The sequence below is a fragment of the Pongo abelii genome, chromosome 6 (genome assembly GCF_028885655.2).
Source record: "Pongo abelii isolate AG06213 chromosome 6, NHGRI_mPonAbe1-v2.0_pri, whole genome shotgun sequence".
Classification (NCBI taxonomy): Eukaryota; Metazoa; Chordata; class Mammalia; order Primates; family Hominidae; genus Pongo; species Pongo abelii.
Genome location: NC_071991.2, coordinates 137759337 through 137776505, shown reverse-complemented (window position 1 = coordinate 137776505; position 17169 = coordinate 137759337). Strand labels below are relative to the sequence as shown.

Sequence of the window (17169 nt, the reverse complement as noted above, 5' to 3'; positions counted from 1 at the left end):
CCCCTAGTTTGGTGATTAACTAGGAGGACTCAACATAGAGTACGTGTGGCTGTAATTTATTCCAGTGAGAGGTTACAAGGTAAACTCAGCAAAGGGAAGAGGCCGGCCTGGTGTGAAGTCTGGAGGAGGCCAGGCCAAGCTTCCCAGAGGCCTCTCTCATTAATTTTAAATAAATTTTTTTTTTTTTAATTATTTTTTAAGAGATGGTGCTCTTGCTGTGTTGCCCAGGCCGTACTTGAATTCTTGGGCTCAAACGATCTCCTGCCTCAGCCTCCTGAGTAGCTGGGACTACAGGTGTAGGCCACCGTGGCCAGCTAAAAAAATATTTTGCTTATATATTTTTAAAAGTTAAAAAATTAAACAGAAAAACATTTCTTAAGTGCTCTAAATAGCATCCTAAAAAGTACTTTTTATAGCTTTCATTTTTATGCATAGCTCTGGGTGTTTTACAAAAAAAGAGGTCAGCAGACACAGTCTCTGTTACCTTTAGAACTTATAATGGATTCACTGACATGGACAAACATTGGAAATGGTGAGTAAACATAATAACATAAAATCTATGTCTATAGATAATAATCATTAGATCTTACATTTGAGAAAACTCAGCTAAAAACTATAATAAAAATTTGTACAGTTCTTACATGAGAATAGCGCTAGGGAATCTAAAATTATCTCCAGGAGAAGGAAGGAGAATTTAAAGTGTCTTGGGCCAGGTGCGATGGCTTAGGCCTGTAATCCCACCACTTTGGGAGGCCTAGGCAGGAGGATTGTTTGAGCCCAGGAGTTTGAGACTAGTCTGGGCAACATAGAGAGACCACCGTCTCTACAAAAATGAAAAAGGAAAAAACAAAAAAAAAAACACTTTGGGAGGCTGAGGTGGGCAGATCACTTGAGGTCAGGAGTTCGAGACCAGCCTGGCCAACATGGCGACGCTCCATCTCTACTAAAAATACAAAAATTAGCTGGGTATGGTGGTGCATGCCTATAGTCCCAGCTTCTTGGGAGGCTGAGGCAGGAGAATGGCTTGAACCTAGGAGGTAGAGTTTGCAGTGAGCCGAGATCATGCCATTGCACTCCAGCCTGGGTGACAGAGTGAGACTCTCTCTCCAAAAAAAAAAAAAAAAAAAAAATTAGCTAGGTGTGGTGGCACATACCTGTACTCCCAGCTACTTAGGAGGCTGAGGTGGGAGGATCATTTGGTTTCTAGAGGTCAAGGCTGCAGTGAGCCATGTTTGTGCCACTGCACTCCAGCCTGGGTGACAGAGCAAGACCCTGTCTCAAAAAGTGTCTTTGGACATTCCATCTCAACCTTATGCACAGCTACTTGGTAGATTCCCACATAAACGTGTTCTACTCGCCTTAATGCAAAGAACCTCATGCATAAGTTGGCTTGTCATCCATCCTCTGCTCACCACTTTGAGGAAGCCCTTGCATGTTAGTGAGCCTCCACTGCCCGCCTGCATAGCTCTTATTCTGTTATAAACATTCTCACCTGGGAAACTCACACAGGGAACTTTAGTGTGTGCACAGGAAGTACCTCAACATCGAGCAAATGTAGTAGCTTATATAGTCCCCCCAGCACAATACAAGAAAACCCTGCAGTACATTCAGGCTGATAAGTTCACATCAAACGTACGCTCAGACCAGGTTGAATCACCTTTAGCATGTTGACTTAGTTGTGTTGGTGACTTTCATTAAACATTGGATGGTTCACTATGAATACTTGGAACATTTTTAACCAAGTAGTATAGTCATCCTGATCTGAGCTATGTTATTGTTGTTAACTTTCTTCTCTAGGCTTTTTTCTGTTACCCTGTTTCCTGAATCTGTTTGTTAGTCCTACTTTGTTCTTTTAGTTTTTGGTTTCGTTTTGTTTTCCATTTAAGTCAACAGTCAAAAAGTATATTTCAACTGACTTCTGGCAGTGAAGCAGAAAAAAGCTGTTTAAAATCTGTTAATTCTTGCGAAAGCCACACCTTCAGGGAGTTTTTGGTAACTTCTTGGAGGAGTAAAGAAACCCTACAACTTTGAGCAGCTGCTTAAGTTCCTTGTCTCTAGCTCACACTGGTGCGTGTACCCAGCAGGGCTTAATCATGGGTCCTGATGAGTCTGCTGGGCACACAAGGATGGAACACTGTGGTTGCAGTGGGAATGTGGGAATGTCACTCTAATTGAAGACATTTAGGGCCCCAAATTGGCATTGCTGAAGTTACTGTTTGATGTCAGCTGTGTGAGCCTGCACTGCTTTCTCATCTTCGATAGAATGCGTCTTCACAGTATGTGTGAAGTTAAAGTAACCAGATTGGTGCCAGAAGCCACCTAGAAATTAGTTCCAGTGCTTTGGAATCACACTTTATTATTTGTTTATGATTTGGGGATTTTATTTTTTGTTAAAGATACATTTCTTTGATTCTTTTGTAGTTCATAAGCTGGATTATTGAGTATTCGCACACATGTGTGAGATGTGCCACCCTTGAACCTTGTTACAACGTGGGCACATTACTCACTTGACATGGATTAAAAATAAAGATGTTTCTTTAAAATTGCTGATTGCGATTTTTCTCTTTAATATTCTTTTAAATTTATTTATTTATTTATTTTTTTGAGATGGAGTCTTGCTCTGTCGCTCAGGCTGGAGTGCAATGGCACTATCTTGGCTCACTGCAACCTCTGCCTCCCAGGTTCAAGTGATTCTCCTGTCTCAGCCTACGGAGTAGCTGGGATTACAGGTGCACATCACCATGCCTGGCTAATTTTTTGTATTTTAGTAGAGATGAGGTTTCACTGTGTTGCCCAGGCTGGTCTCGAACTTGAACTCCTGAGCTCAGGCAATCCACCTACCCCCACCTTCCAAGGTGCTAGGATTACAAGCATGAGCCACTGCACCCGGCCTGTTTTTTTTGTTTTTTTTGTTTTTTTTGAGTTGGAATCTTGCTCTGTCACCCAGGCTGGAGTGCAGTGGCACAATCTCGGCCCACTGCAACTTCTGCCTCCTGGGTTGAAGCGATTCTTCTGCCTCAGCCTCCCAAGTAGGTGGGACTATAGGTGTGTGCCACCACACCTGACTAATTTTTGTATTTTTAGTAGAGACGGGGTTTCGCCATATTGGCCAGGCTGGTCTCAAACTCCTGACCTCATGATCCCCCCACCTCGGCCTCCCAAAGTGTTGGGATTACAGGTGTGAGCCACCGCGCTGGCCTTGTTTGTTTTTTAAGACAGGGTCTTGCTCTGTTGCTCAGGCTGGAGTACAGTGGCATGATCATAGCTCACTGCAGCCTTGAAGTCCTGGGCTCAAGCCATCTTCCCATCTCAGCTTCCTGTACACAGACACTGAACTCTGGCACGACAGGTGTGTACCACCATGCCCAGCTAATTTATTTTTATTTTTGTAGAGATGGTGGGGGTCTCAGCATGTTGCCTATGCTGGTCTCGAGCTCCTGGTCTCAAGGGATCCTCCTGCCTGGGCCTCCCAGAGTGTTGGATTATAAGCATGAGCTACCGCACCCAGCCTCTTTAATATTCTAAAATCTAAATTCTTTTTTTTTTTTTTTTTTTTTTGAGATTGAGTCTTGCTCTGTCTCCCAGGCTGGAGTACAGTGGCGCGATCTCAGCTCACTGCATCCTCTGCTTCCTGGGTTCAAGCGATTCTCCCGTCTCAGTCTCACGAGTAGTGGCACTACAGGCACATGCCACCACGCCCGGCTAGTTTTTGTATTTTTTGGTGGAGATGGGGTTTTGCCATGTTGGCCAGGCTGGTTTCAAATTCCTGACCTCAAGCGATCGACCTGTCTCAGCCTTCCAAAGTGCTTGGGATTGTAGGCGTGAGCCACCGTACCTGGCCTAAAATCAAAATTTCTTTCTGTAACAACCCATCTCAGAAATGCCAGTATATTATAATTAGTAAGTACCTCAGAAATGATTTAGTTCAAGGATTTTCTAGCTTTTTGGTCGTAGGACGCCAAAATGTGTTTGGTTATATGGGTTTATATCTATAGATACTAGTTTAGAAATTAAAGCTGAGAATTTAAAAAATACATTGGAGTTTTTGGGATTGCTTTTTAATGAATTAAATAAGTCAATAAGTATTAACATAAATAACATCTTCTGAAAAATGACTTTTTCAAAACAGAATAATGAGTGGCATTGTTTTACATTTTTGCACATCACTTCATGTCTGTTAATAGGAGATAGTGGGTTTTCATGTCTCCTTTGAATTCAGTGTGTTGCGGAGTTTATTCAGAGATCCGTTAGCTGGGCATGGTGGAGTGTGTCTGTAGTCCCAAATACTCAGGAAGCTAATGCTGGATCGCTTGAGCCCAGGAGTTCAAGAGCAGCCTGGGCAACATAATGAGACCCCATCTCAAAAAAAAAAAAAAAAAAGTTATTTGAAATATAGGAAGAAAATCTGGCCTTTCACAGGTTTGAAGTTAGAAAAGAGAGAAGTGTTTTTATAGCCTTTTCAGTTAATTGTGGATGTTCATTTGTCTTTGGTACTACAGCAAAATTTTGATAAGTGATAATTTCTTAAAAGTTAGTTCCAGTGATGGAATCTGAAACTGTATCAATGCACTTTGGAATACTCTTACATTAAGATCTATTTGTGTTGTTCTTTGGTTCTTTAAAGTGACAGGCTAATTTCATTCATTTTTGAGGAAATAGCTGCCAAATACTCAAATCTGAATAACTAGTTTCTCAGTCATTCTTTCAAGTCAAAATACGTTCCAGCTGCTTTGGTATCAGAAGTGATTCTTGCAGACTTTCTACTTACTCACACAGAATATGAAAAATTATTGGCCAGATGCAGTGGCTCACTACTGTAATCCCAGCACTTTGGGAGGCCGAGGGGGACAGATCACGAGGTCAGGAGTTCGAGACCAGCCTGACCAACATGGTGGAACCTGTGTCTACTAAAAATACAAAAACTAGCCGGGCATGGTAGCACGTGCCTATAGTCCCAGCTACTCAGGAGGCTGAGGCAGGAGAATCGCTTGAACCCGGTAGGCGGAGGTTGCAGTGAGCCGAGATCACGCCATTGCACTCCAGCCTGGGTGACAGGGTGAGGCTCTGTCTCAAAAAAAAAAAAAAAAAAAGAAAAAAATTATTGTACTCAAGGGCCTACAGTTTATAAAATTAAAAATTTTTACTGCTTCATGAAGGACAGTCTTACGTGACACTGGCTTTTTTTTTTTGAGATAGAGTCTCACTCTGTCACCCAGGCTGGAGTGCAGTGGCACGATCTCGGTTCAGTGAAACCTCCTCTCAAGTGCAAGCAATTCTACTGCCTCAGCTTCCCGAGTAGCTGGGATTACAGGCGCCCACCACCACACCTGGCTAATTTTTGTAATTTTAGCAGAGATGGGATTTCACCATGTTGGCCAGGCTGGTCTTGAACTTTTGACTTCAAGTGATCCGCCCGCCTCAGCCTCCCAAAAGTGCTGGGATTACAGGTGTGAGCCACCCCTCCCAGCCGACATTGGCTTTTTAAAATCCTGTTCTGGTTTTTTATTGTGAGCATGCTGCAGTGAGCAATATGGTGATCACTAGTGCTGTTTGGCATTACTACCTTGGTTTATGCTAAGGTGCAGCAGTTTGTCTCCACTGCTCTTGCACTGTCAGTGCAGAAGGGAACAAAGTTGAAAGGACATCACATTTTAATGTGGTGCAAAGAATTTTGACCTTGCAGACCCCCTTGGGGCAAGGCTCTGGAGGCCTCTCTGATTCCCCGAGTTCCGTGGACCACAGTTGGAGGGCTATGATCTGGTCCATCTCCCATCCTATCAAAGAACCCCTTCTGTATCTTTGAGAAATTACCTTTCCGTTTCCCTCAGGGATGTCTATTGCGGGGGAAATTCACTACACTGTGAAGCAGCCCAATACATTTTTGAAAGTTCTGTAAACTAGGCTGGGCGCCGTGGCTCACACCTGTAATCCCAGAACTTTGGGAAGCCGAGGCAGGTGGATCACGAGGTCAGGAGTTTGAGACCAGCCTGACCAACATGGTGAAACCCCGTTTCTACTAAAAATACAAAAATCAGCTGGGTGCTGTGGCAGGCGCCTGTAATCCCAGCTACTCAGGAGGTTGACACAGGAGAATCACTTGAACCCAAGAGGCAGAGGTTGCAGTGAGCCAAGATCGTGCCATTGCACTCCAGCCTGGGTAACAGAGGGAGACTCCGTCTCCAAAAAAAAAAAAAAAAAGTTCTGTAAACTAACTCAGATCTTTTTTCCACTGCTGGCCCTTGATAAAGTTGAGGATAACTTTTCACAGATTCCCTGTGCCTCTTTTTTTCAGCATAAATTTGTATTTCCATTTCCTTTAGTGGTTCCTTTCATGGCCTGGTTTCATATATCCTGCTCATCTTTCTTTAAAATGAAAATGAATGGACATTATTTAATTCATTACAAAAGACATTGACAAAATAACCATGGGTTCTTTTCACTGTTAGACCCTGTATAAATATGTGTAAGACTTGGAATTCTTATCCTAAAGGAATTTAAAAAACTGGATTTAAACACAGCTGAAGAATATAAACATCCTGCAGGATCATACATGGCATTTTGCAGTTACAAAGAACGTAGCTCTCAGTCGGGCACGGTGGCTCATGCCTGTAATCCCAGCACTTTGGGAGGCAGAGGTGGGTGGATCACGAGGTCAGGAGATGGAGACCATCCTGGCCAACATGGCGAAACCCCGTCTCTACTAAAAATACAAAAATTATCTGGGCGTGGTGGCATGTGCGTGTAATCCCAGCTGAGGGAGGCTGAGGCAGGAGAATCACCTGCACCCAGGAGGTGGGGGTTGCAGTGAGCCAAGATCGTGCCACTGCCCTCTAGCCTGGGCAACAGAGTGAGACTCCGTCTCAAAAATAAATAAATAAGTAAATAAAAATAGAAAGAACTCGTTTTGTGGTTCTGCAGACTGGCCACTGAGGTACTGTGAGAGCTGCTCAGCTGCTTTGTCGTGAATGGGTTGTAGGTGGGCTGCGATCTCCCTTCCCTAAGCTCCTGGGGTTGCTAGGTGGGGCTTGGGATGGCCTCCTCCAGATTCTATAGGGACTGACCTGTTCCTGCTGTCTTACTGTAGATCTGGAGCAGCAACCATTTGTTCCCCAGTGCAGAGAAAGCGACTCTTTTCCTCGGAACACTGGATACCATTTTCCTCTTCTCCTATGCTGTGGTAAGTTTTGGAACTCTAGGGCTTAAAGGTAAAGAAAAATGTAAATGGAAATGACCCTGAGCCTTACGAAATTTGTAAGGGATTTTGAATTTGCTGATTGAGGCAGAGTTCAATATTTCTGAAGTTTATATTTTTTGTTCTTCCCATTCATTTATTCATTCATTCGACAGATATTTATTGCTCATCTAGCATATGTCAATGGGAATTTATCCCGAACAACACAAAATGCCCTGCCTTTATGGACCTGTATTCTTGGAGTTAGGGGAGACAGACAGTAACCAAATGCTATAAATAAATTATAGAGTATATTTGAAGGTGGTAAGTACAATGGAGGAAAATAAAGCAGAGAAGGGGGACTAAAGGGGCCTGGGGGAGGTTGTAATTTTAAGTAGCACAGCCGGGAGACCTCAAGAGGCAGCGGGCATTTGAGTGAAGACCTGAGCAGGTGAGTGAGGTTGGTGTGCTTGGATCAGAGCTGCAAGAAGAGAGGCCAGAGATGTGGTGGGGCTCAGATCTGTAGGGTTTTGGTACCTTTGGGGGGGCTTTGGCTTTAACCTTGAGTGAGATGGGAGCTGCTGGAAGGTTTTGTGCAGAGCAGTGGCAGGACCTGACTTAGGTTTGGACAGGTGCACTTGCTCTGGGAGCTGAGTTCTTTTGAGGTGAAGGATGATGGTGGCTTGGGTCCAGCGTAACAGTAACAGAGGTTGGGGGGAAGTAGATTTTAGCGGTGTTTTGGAGGTAAAGCCAATAATATTTTTTCCCTCTTGAATGTGGAATGTAAGAGAAATGTGTCAAGAACACCTCCAGGGTGGAAGTGTCATGGCAGAGGGGAGACTGGGGAGATAGAAAGCTTTGATGACTCGCTTTTGGATGCATTACATTTGACCTCTACTGCCCAGATGATGAAGAGCAGACACTTGGTCATTGAGTGTGGAGTTCAAGGTGTAGGTTCAGTCTGAAGATACACGTTTTTGGAGTCCTTGGCCTTTATTATTATTATGTTTTTAATTTTTTATTTTTGAGACAGAGTTTTGCGCTTGTCACCCAGGCTGGAGTGCAATGGCACAATCTCGGCTCACCACAACCTCCACCTCCCGGATTCAAGCAATTCTCCTGCCTTAGCCTCCTGAGTAGCTGGGATTGCAGGCATGCACCACCACGCCCGGCTAATTTTGTATTTTTTTAGTAGAGACCGGGTTTCTCCACGTTGGTCAGGCTGATCTCGAACACCCGACCTCAGACGATCCGCCTGCCTTGGCCTCCCAAAGTGCTGGGATTACAGGCGTGAGCCACCGCGCTCGGAGTCCTTGGCCTTTAGATGATTTATAGATCAAAACTGTGAGGCTGCATGAATTGATCAAGAGAACAGGCGAGGGCGGGGAAGAGGTGTGAAGCCTGAGCCCTAGGGCTTCCAGTCCTCAGAGGTGGGTGAGGAATGGGCCAGGTGGAGGGGATGGAGTGGTAAGGAAGGTGGGGCTGGGCGCAGTGGTCCACGCCTGTAATCCTAGCACTTTGGGAGACCGAGGCGGGTGGATAACTTGGGGTCAGGAGTTTGAGACCATCCTGGCCAGCATGAAGAAACCCCATTTCCAATAAAAATACAAAAATTAGCCAGATGTGGGTGCCTGTAGTCCCAGCTACTTGGGAGGCTGAGGCAGGAGAATTGCTTGAACCCAGGAGGAGGAGGTTGCAGTGAGCCGAGATTGCGCCACTGCACTCCAGCCTGGATGACAAAATGAGACTCCATCTCAAAAAAAAAAAAAAAAAAAAAGGAAGGCGGGATCCTGGAGAGGTAGCATCCTGGGAGACATTCCATGGTGGCGAGGAGTAATTGAGCGTCAGGATAGGCAGCTGGCATCTCTGCCTGGCTGTAGGAATAGCTGTGGTGGATGCCACATTAGAGTTCTGGAGCTGATGGTGGCAGCAGCTGGAACGTGGACTGTGAGAGGAACCTTCCTTTTCTCCCCAGCGTATAAGATGCTGTCTTTAAGTATGCCTTATTTCTGTCTTTAAGTGTGCCTTATTAAAAACGCCTTTTAATTCTCAATGTCCAGGCAATGTGAAATACTGGGTAAAAGTTCTGAAGTAGTTTCTAAATGTTTATTTGGTTAGTTATTTTTATTTATTTATTTATTTTATTTTATTATTTATTTTATTATTATTTTTTGAGACCGACTCTTGCTCTGTTGCCCAGGCTAGAGTGCAATGGTGCGATCTCAGCTCTCTGCAACCTCCGCCTCCTAGTTCCAGCGATTCTCCTGCCTCAGCCTCCTGGGTAGCTGGGATTACAGGTGCACACCATCATGCCCAGCTAATGTTTGTATTTTTAGTAGAGACGGGGTTTCACCATGTTGGCCAGGCTGGTCTCAAACTCCTGTCCTCAGTTGATCCACTTACCGCTGCCTTCCAAAGTGCTGGGATTACAGGCGTTAGCTACCATGCCTGGCCTATTTTTTTTTTTTTTTTTTTTTTTTGAGACGGAGTCTTGCTGTGTTGCCCAGGCTGGAGTGCAGTGGCACAGTCTTGGCTCACTGCAACCTCTGCCCCCTGGGTTCAAGCAAATCTGCTGCTTCAGCCTCCCAAGTAGCTGGGACTGCAGACATATGCCACCATGCCTTGCTAATTTTTTTTGTATTTTTAGTAGAGATGGGGTTTCATTGTGTTGGTCAGACTGGTCTCGAACTCCTGACCTCAAATGATCCGCCCACCTCGGCCTTCCGAAGTGCTGGGATTACAGGTGTGAGCCACTGCGCCCAGCCTATTTGGTTAATTATTAAGAGTATCTTTTCTTCAAAGAGGAAACAGAGAAACAGAACAGTTCTTTGGTCATTCATTTAGTCTACCTCCTCACCTTGGGTATTTTCTGTATAAAATCCCCACGTAGAGGCACGGGGCTTTGGCTGGAGCTGGTGACACGGTGCTCGCTTCTCTTCGAGCCACTCATTTCTTTCAGGGACCAGTTTAAGAGGCAGTGTAGTCTAACTAGCTGTGTTAAACTTGGTTGCAAAGTAGAATTTAACCTTTTTTTGGTGTTTAGTTTCCTCATCTATAGAGTCATCTATAGGACTAGATTTAGGACATGAAAGATCAATGCCATGAAAAATCAATGGTCATGGTTTTTTTTTTATCTTGAGCTGCACTTCCTTCTGTAACTTATGGGCATTTTGCTTTCTGCAGCAAAACAGAATGTATTGATTCTGGTGGGGCACGGTGGCTCACACCTGTAATCCCAGTACTTTGGGAGGCCAAGGCGGGCAGACCACCTGAGGTCAGGAGTTTGAGACCAGCCTGGCCAGCATGGCAAAACCCCATCTCTACTGAAAATACAAAAATTAACCAGGCAAATTCAGTTAGGACCAGGTGTTTCTAATAAATTGACTATCTCTAAAACTTGGCTGGGCGTGGTGTCTCACGCCTATAATCCTAGCACTTTGGGAGTGGGGAGAATTGCTTGAGGCCAATAGTTCAAGACCGAACTGGCCAACATAGCAAGAACCCATCTCTAAAAAAACAAAAATTGGCCGAGTGCAGGCTTGTAGTCCCAGCTACTCGGGAGGCTAAGGCAGGAGAATTGCTCGAACCTAGGAGGCAGAGGCTGCAGTGAGCCAAGATCACATCATTGCATTCCAGCCTGGATGACAGAGTGAGACTCTGTCTCAAAAAAAAAAAAAAAAAAGCATGTATTGTTCTGTCATCTGAAGCAGAATTGAGATTTTCTTCGTCCCTTTTGTTCTGTGTAGCATAAGTCCACGTGAGGGGCAGCTAGACAACACAGAATCTACTTTAAGGCTGACATGCTTCTCTTAGGATGAGGAAGCTTGATGATAATGAGGGAGAAACATTCATATTTAAATTTATCTTCTCATTTTTTTTTTTTTGAGATGGAATCTCACTCTATCGCCCAGGCTGGAGTACAGTGGTGCCATCTCGGCTCACTGCAAGCTCCGCCTCCTGGGTTCAAGTGATTCTCCTGCCTCAGCCTCCCGAGTCGCTGGGATTACAGGTGCGAGCCATCATGCCTGGCTAATTTTTCTATTTTTTAGTAGAGACAGGGTTTCACCATGTTGGTCAGGCTGGTCTTGAACTCTTCACCTTAGGTGATCCACCCGCCTTGGCCTCCCAAAGTGCTGGGATTACAGGTGTGAGCTACTGCACTCGGCCCAATTTTTGTTTTTTTTAGAGATGGGTTCTTGCTATGTTGGCCAGTCTGGTCTTGAACTATTGGCCTCAAGCAATTCTCCCTGCTCCCAAAGTGCTAGGATTACAGGCGTGAGACACCACGCCCAGCCAAGTTTTAGAGATAGTCAATTTATTAGAAACACCTGGTCCTAACTGAATTTAGGTTTTCACTCAAGATATTTTATATATTTATGGAAGAAACCTAAAGTGTGCTGCGCTTAAGGTCTTCAGTCTCAGTTCCTGCCATGATCTCAGCATTTTAATTCCTGCCACTCAGTGGGAAGAGAGCAGAAGGCAGAACCTGTCTCCAGCTTATTATTGTCTCTGCCTTCCTACTCTCCCTGCCTTGGGATGTCATGAAACCCAAGGGTCAGATTCAACAGGCAGCTAGTGTTGGAACCTTCTATTCCACTTTTTACAAGGTTGGAACTGAAACTGCAGGGCGTGTGATAACACATGTTAACCCAGAGTGCAGAGGGCCAAGAGGAATCCCTTTGGGAGAGCTTATCACTGATGGGTAGGCATTAATCTAGTCTAGAAAATGAAATATATTTGTGTGCTTGTTTTATTAGAGTCATTCTTATTTATTTATTTTTTTCCAGTTAGGGAATCAGGTAAAACCAAAGTTTGCCCTGAACTTTGGTGTGTTTGTGGTAGAGTGTGCAAAAGCCCGCTGCCATTTCTTTTTTTTTTTTTTTTAATATTTTTTCCTTCTATTTTCATAACTTTTTTGTTTTCACTGTATTACTGACCCTGTTATCCAGCCCACTGCCATTTCATGAAACATTGTGAAACTCCTGTAGACAGGTAGCCTAGGCATGTGAATAAGAGTTAATTTTAAATAATATCTGTGTTTGTCTCATTTGCTTTGCAGTGCATGTTACTTTTTCATACTGTGTTATTATTTACAGCTGTAAAAGAAAATGCTTTATTTTTAGGGCCTTTTCATCAGTGGCATCGTTGGGGATCGGTTGAACTTGCGATGGGTTCTGTCTTTTGGCATGTGCTCTTCTGCATTAGTGGTAAGTTGAAAAGGTCTTATTATTATTATTTTGGTCAGGTATTTTAGAAATCTAAGTAATCTCCCTACTTCTCTGTAGAATAGAATAGTAAGATTAATCCTCATTGTTCGAATCCCTCAATTTGCCTTTTCACTTAAATGAGTCTTGGTTTTTTTTTTCCCCCTGAGACAGAATCTTGCTCTGTTACTCCAGGCTGGAGTGCTATGGTGCAATCTCAGCTCACTGCAACCTCTGCCTCCCATGTTCAAGCGATTCTCCTGCCTCAGCCTCCTGAGTAGCTGGGACTATAGGTGCAGGTCACCATGCCTGGGTGATTTTTGTATTTTTAGTAGAGACAGGGTTTCACCATGTTGGCCAGGCTCATCTCCTGGCCTCAGGTGATCCTCCTGCCTTGGCCTCCCAAAGTGCTGGGATTACAGGCGTGAGCCACTGCACCTGACCAGATGAGTCTTTTTAAAGTAAGCTTCTAATCAGGTCCCTTTGTTGTCCCTCAGGCACCAGCAGAGTTAATTAATAGTCTGAATAAATGGCCTGGTGTTCACTACACCCTGGCCCCAGCTGCCTTCCCATCATATTTGTTACTCTGCTTCATCCCTTTGCTCCAGCCAAGCTGGACTGCTTTCCAGGCCGCTAACATCCTGCTCCTTTGTTTTTTTTTTTTTTTTTTTGAGGCAGAGTTTCGCTCTTGTTGCCCAGGCTGTAGTGGAATGGCGCAATCTTGGCTCACCACAACCTCCGCCTCCCAGGTTCAAGTGATTCTCATGCCTCAGCCTCCTGAGTAGCTGGGATTACAAGCATGCGCCACCACACCTGACTTACTTTTTTATTTTTAGTAAAGACAGGGGTTTCTCCATGTTGGTCAGGCTGGTCTTGAACTCCCGACCTCAGGTGATCCGCCCACCTCGGCCTCCCAAAGTGCTGGGATTACAGGTGTGAGCCACCGTGCCTGGCCCTATCCTGCTCCTTTCTATCTCGGTGCTTTTGTTCCTCCTGTTCTGCCTGCCTTGGATGGTCCCCTTTTCAGCTCTCCATTGTCCAACTCACAGTCTCCTTCAAGCATTGGCCAAATGACACCTCTTTGAGAATGTCAGTCCCTCTTCTGAGCTCCCGTGCCTGTTTCTTTGCAGGCACTTGAAACAGTCTGCTGCTTAGCTTGGTTATTTCTGTTTCAGTCTTGCTTTCCCTTAGGGCGGGCATGCAGTGGTTAAAATCACAGATACCCTAGACCAGGACAGCCTGGGTTTCTGTCTGTCTTCTGTAGTTTCCTAGCTTATGATTTCTGTGAGCTTCAGAGGGAGATATGCATATTAGCTCTCCCTGGATGGCAGTGAGGACTGCGAGTTTCTGTATGTGAGGCATTTGAAACAAGTGCTGTGTAGGGGAGGATCCATATCTGATTAATCTTTTTTTTTTTTTGAAATGGAGTCTTGCTCTGTCACCCAGGCTGGAGTGCAGTGGCATGATCTTGGCTCACTGCAACCTCCATTTCCCAGATTCAAGCCATTCTCCTGCGTCAGCCTCCTGAGTAGCTGGGACTACAGGTGTGCACGACCATTCCCGGCTAATTTTTGTATTTTTAGTGGAGTCAGGGTTTCACCATGTTGGCCAGGCTAGTCTCGAACTCCTGACATCAGGTGATCTGCCCACCCCAGCCTCCCAAAGTGCTGGGATTACAGGGGTGAGCCACCGTGCCCGGCCTCCATATCTGACTAATCGTCATTGCTTACTAGCTTCTAGTCAGGAATTTTTGTTGATTAAATGAAACCATGGAGTTTAGTTAGACCCTAATTTATTATGATTATTATTTTTTTAGAGATAAGGTCTCAATTTGCTGCCCAGGCTGGAGTGCAGCGGTATGATCCTGCAGCCTTGAACTCCCAAGCTTGAGCAATCCTCCCACTTTAGCCTCCCGAGTAGCTGGGACTGTAGGTGTGTACCATCATGCTCAGCTAATCTTTAAATTTTTTAGTCATGGGGTCTCACTATATTGCCCAGGTTGTTCCTTGAACTCCGGGCCTTAAGTGATCCTCCCTCCTTTGCCTCCGCAAACACTGGAATTACCGGCACAAGTCCCTGCGTTTGGCCTACTATTGTTTTTCAGTGTTTGTCATTTGAGTGTAAGTAAAACCTTTTTTTCCCCTTGACATTTTAGAGATGGAAGCACTTTATTTATTTATGAGTTGCTCACCCACACATAATAAACATATTATTTTAAAACCTGTGCACAGACTTTTTTGTGTTTTATATATTTTTTAAAAACTGCAGTTTGTACATAAACTTGCCCTTTTTAAGCATATTGTTCAGACTTTCAACAAATGAGTAGTTTTGTGACCGCCCCTTCTTTCTCCAGCCCCTGGCAACCCCTGATCATTTTTCTGTGTACAGTTTTGCTTATTCCAGAATGTCTTGTAACTGGAACTAGACAGTATTGTACATACTATTTTTTAATCATGCAGAGTATTCTCAAAATACAGTTTGACTGTAGATAAAATGTCCACTTGAGCAAAATGCCTGGAAAAAAGCAGCCCCTTGATGAAAGCTGCTAAATGATTCAGCAGATCACAAGTTTGATAGGTTTCGCTTTCGTTGATTAACTCAGGAGCTGTAGCCATAACAGTGGCTGGCACACGCCCCATGCCTCTGCCCATAGCAGCGTCTGGCACTGCTCCAGGAAAGGTGGCCTCCCTGGGCTCGTTCTGTCCTCACAGCAGCCCTCTGGAGGTTGCTGTTCCCTCCACATGCACAGTCTGAGGGTGAGGAGATAGAAATACATGTAAAATGAGGAATTCACTTTTTTTTCTTTTCTTTTTTTTTTTTTTGAGACAGAGTCTCGCACTCCCGCGCAGGCTGGAGTGCAGTGGCACGATCTTGGCTCACTGCAAGCTCCACCTCCTGGGTTCACGCCATTCTCCTGCCTCAGCCTCTCGAGTAGCTGGGACTACAGGCGCCCGCCACCACGCCTAGCTAATTTTTTGTATTTTCATTAGAGATGGGGTTTCACTGTGTTAGCCAGATGGTCTCGATTTCCTGACCTTGTGATCTGCCCGCCTCGGCCTCCCAAAGTGCTGAGATTACAGGCGTGAGCCTGGCCCGGAATTCACTTTTTAGCCTTGAAGATGTCAGTTGGAGGGCTGATAGCTTAATGACTTTATGTCTTTGGCATCTCCTCCTCTCTGGTGGGCAGTGATTGGGTGGCTGCCTCCTCATTGCGGCTCTGAGCAGGACCTTTGTGATGCTGGCCACGTGACTTACAGGCACTGGCTGTGTGAGTGTATCCTTCACGTGGTCTCTGCTCTGAAGCAAGTGGGTAGAGTGGCGTCCACTGAAAGTGTCAGTGTGGCTGTTACATATTCCTTTTGTTTCCTCCTCTTCAAGGTGTTTGTCTTTGGCGCACTCACAGAATGGCTGCGTTTCTACAACAAATGGCTGTACTGCTGCCTGTGGATTGTGAACGGCCTGCTGCAGTCCACTGGTTGGCCCTGTGTGGTTGCTGTGATGGGCAACTGGTTTGGGAAAGCCGGGTATGCCACTTCCTTCCTCTCTGATTTCTCTGTTTAAGTGGTTTCCATGATGGATTTTTCAGGCTTGTCAAAGTCAGTTACTTTGATGCCTTAGATACCACCCACATCTTTCGTTAGCAAGTCAGAGTTGTTCAGGGAGAGAGGGTTTCACGTCAGTGTGCGTTGGAAATGGTGTGGACCTTAGAAGTGATCTGGCCTAGGAGACACATTCCTACCACTCTTTGGGCTGTGGGCAGATTCTGAGTGTGGGCCAAGGCAGGAGGTCTCAATTTTTTATTTTACTCATCGTTTCTTTAGAGAACATAAAAATCTCATTTACTATCCATCATGTATCTTCCTTTGGGTTTTGCCTTCCCTGCCCTTTTTTGAGAGTGATCTTATTTAACCTTTTTACATTAAAGATAAGGAAATTGAGGTTAAAGGTTATTCATGTTGACCTGCCCAAGGTCATGTAACAGGGGCTCTAATTAGATTCAGATGAAGAATGCCAGACTTTGGGGCTTGATCAAATGGAATATTTTGTCCCCCTAAACCTTCAAGGAGCTTTTTTTTCTTTTTTGTTTTTGAGACAGAATCTTGTTCTGTCGCCAGGCTGGAGTGCAGTGGGGTGATCTCGGCTTACTGCAACCTTCGCCTCCCGGGTTCAAGTGATTCTCCTTTCTCAGCCTCCCGAGTCGCTGGGACTACAGGCGCGTACCACCATGTCCAGCTAATTTTTTTTTTTTTTTTTGAGATGGAGTTTTGCTCTTGTTGCCCATTGCAATGGCGTGATCTCGGCTCCCTGCAACCTCCGCCTCCCAGGTTCAAGCAATTCTCCTGCTGTAGCCTCCTGAGTAGCTAGGATTACAGGCATGTGCCCCCACACCTGGCTAGTTTTGCATTTTTAGTACAGGTGGGGTTTCTCCATGTTGGTCAGGCTGGGCTCGATCTCCTGACCACAGGTGATTTCGCCCGCCTCGGCCTCCCAAAGTGCTGGGATTACAGGCGTGAGCCACCGTGCCCAGCCATAATTTTATATATAAATGGAATCATACAGTATGTACTCTTTCTTTGAGTCATCTTTTTTTTTTTTTTTTTTTTTTTTTTCCTGTAAAGAAAGGATCTGTGTTGCCCAGGCTGGTCTCAAGTTCATGGCCTCAAGCTATTCTGCCTCAGCCTCCCGAAGTGCTGGGAATACAGGCATGAGCCACCACACCCAGCCTTTGTGTCTTCTTTCATTCAGCATAATTATAAATTTATTCATGTTTATTCATTTACCTGTGGATGAACA

General features: G+C 44.9%; 1 protein-coding gene and 1 non-coding gene across 14 annotated transcripts in view; both read left to right on the top strand.

Annotated features, from left to right (window-relative positions):
- Positions 1 to 17169, top strand: part of SLC37A3 (solute carrier family 37 member 3) — a 100857-nt gene that overhangs the window by 20298 nt on the left and 63390 nt on the right. For all 13 annotated transcript variants that reach the window (XR_010140626.1, NM_001132792.1, XM_063725516.1 and 10 more), the window contains 3 exon segments: positions 7085 to 7177; positions 12295 to 12378; positions 15754 to 15899. Coding sequence is in view for 12 of the 13 variants with exons in the window: in NM_001132792.1 (NP_001126264.1) it covers positions 7085 to 7177; positions 12295 to 12378; positions 15754 to 15899 (323 nt within the window). In the remaining variant the exon portion in view is untranslated.
- On the top strand, positions 2410 to 2513 carry LOC112134513 (small nucleolar RNA U13). Its single transcript, XR_002915929.1, has one exon. It is a non-coding gene; the product is annotated as a small nucleolar RNA U13 (small nucleolar RNA).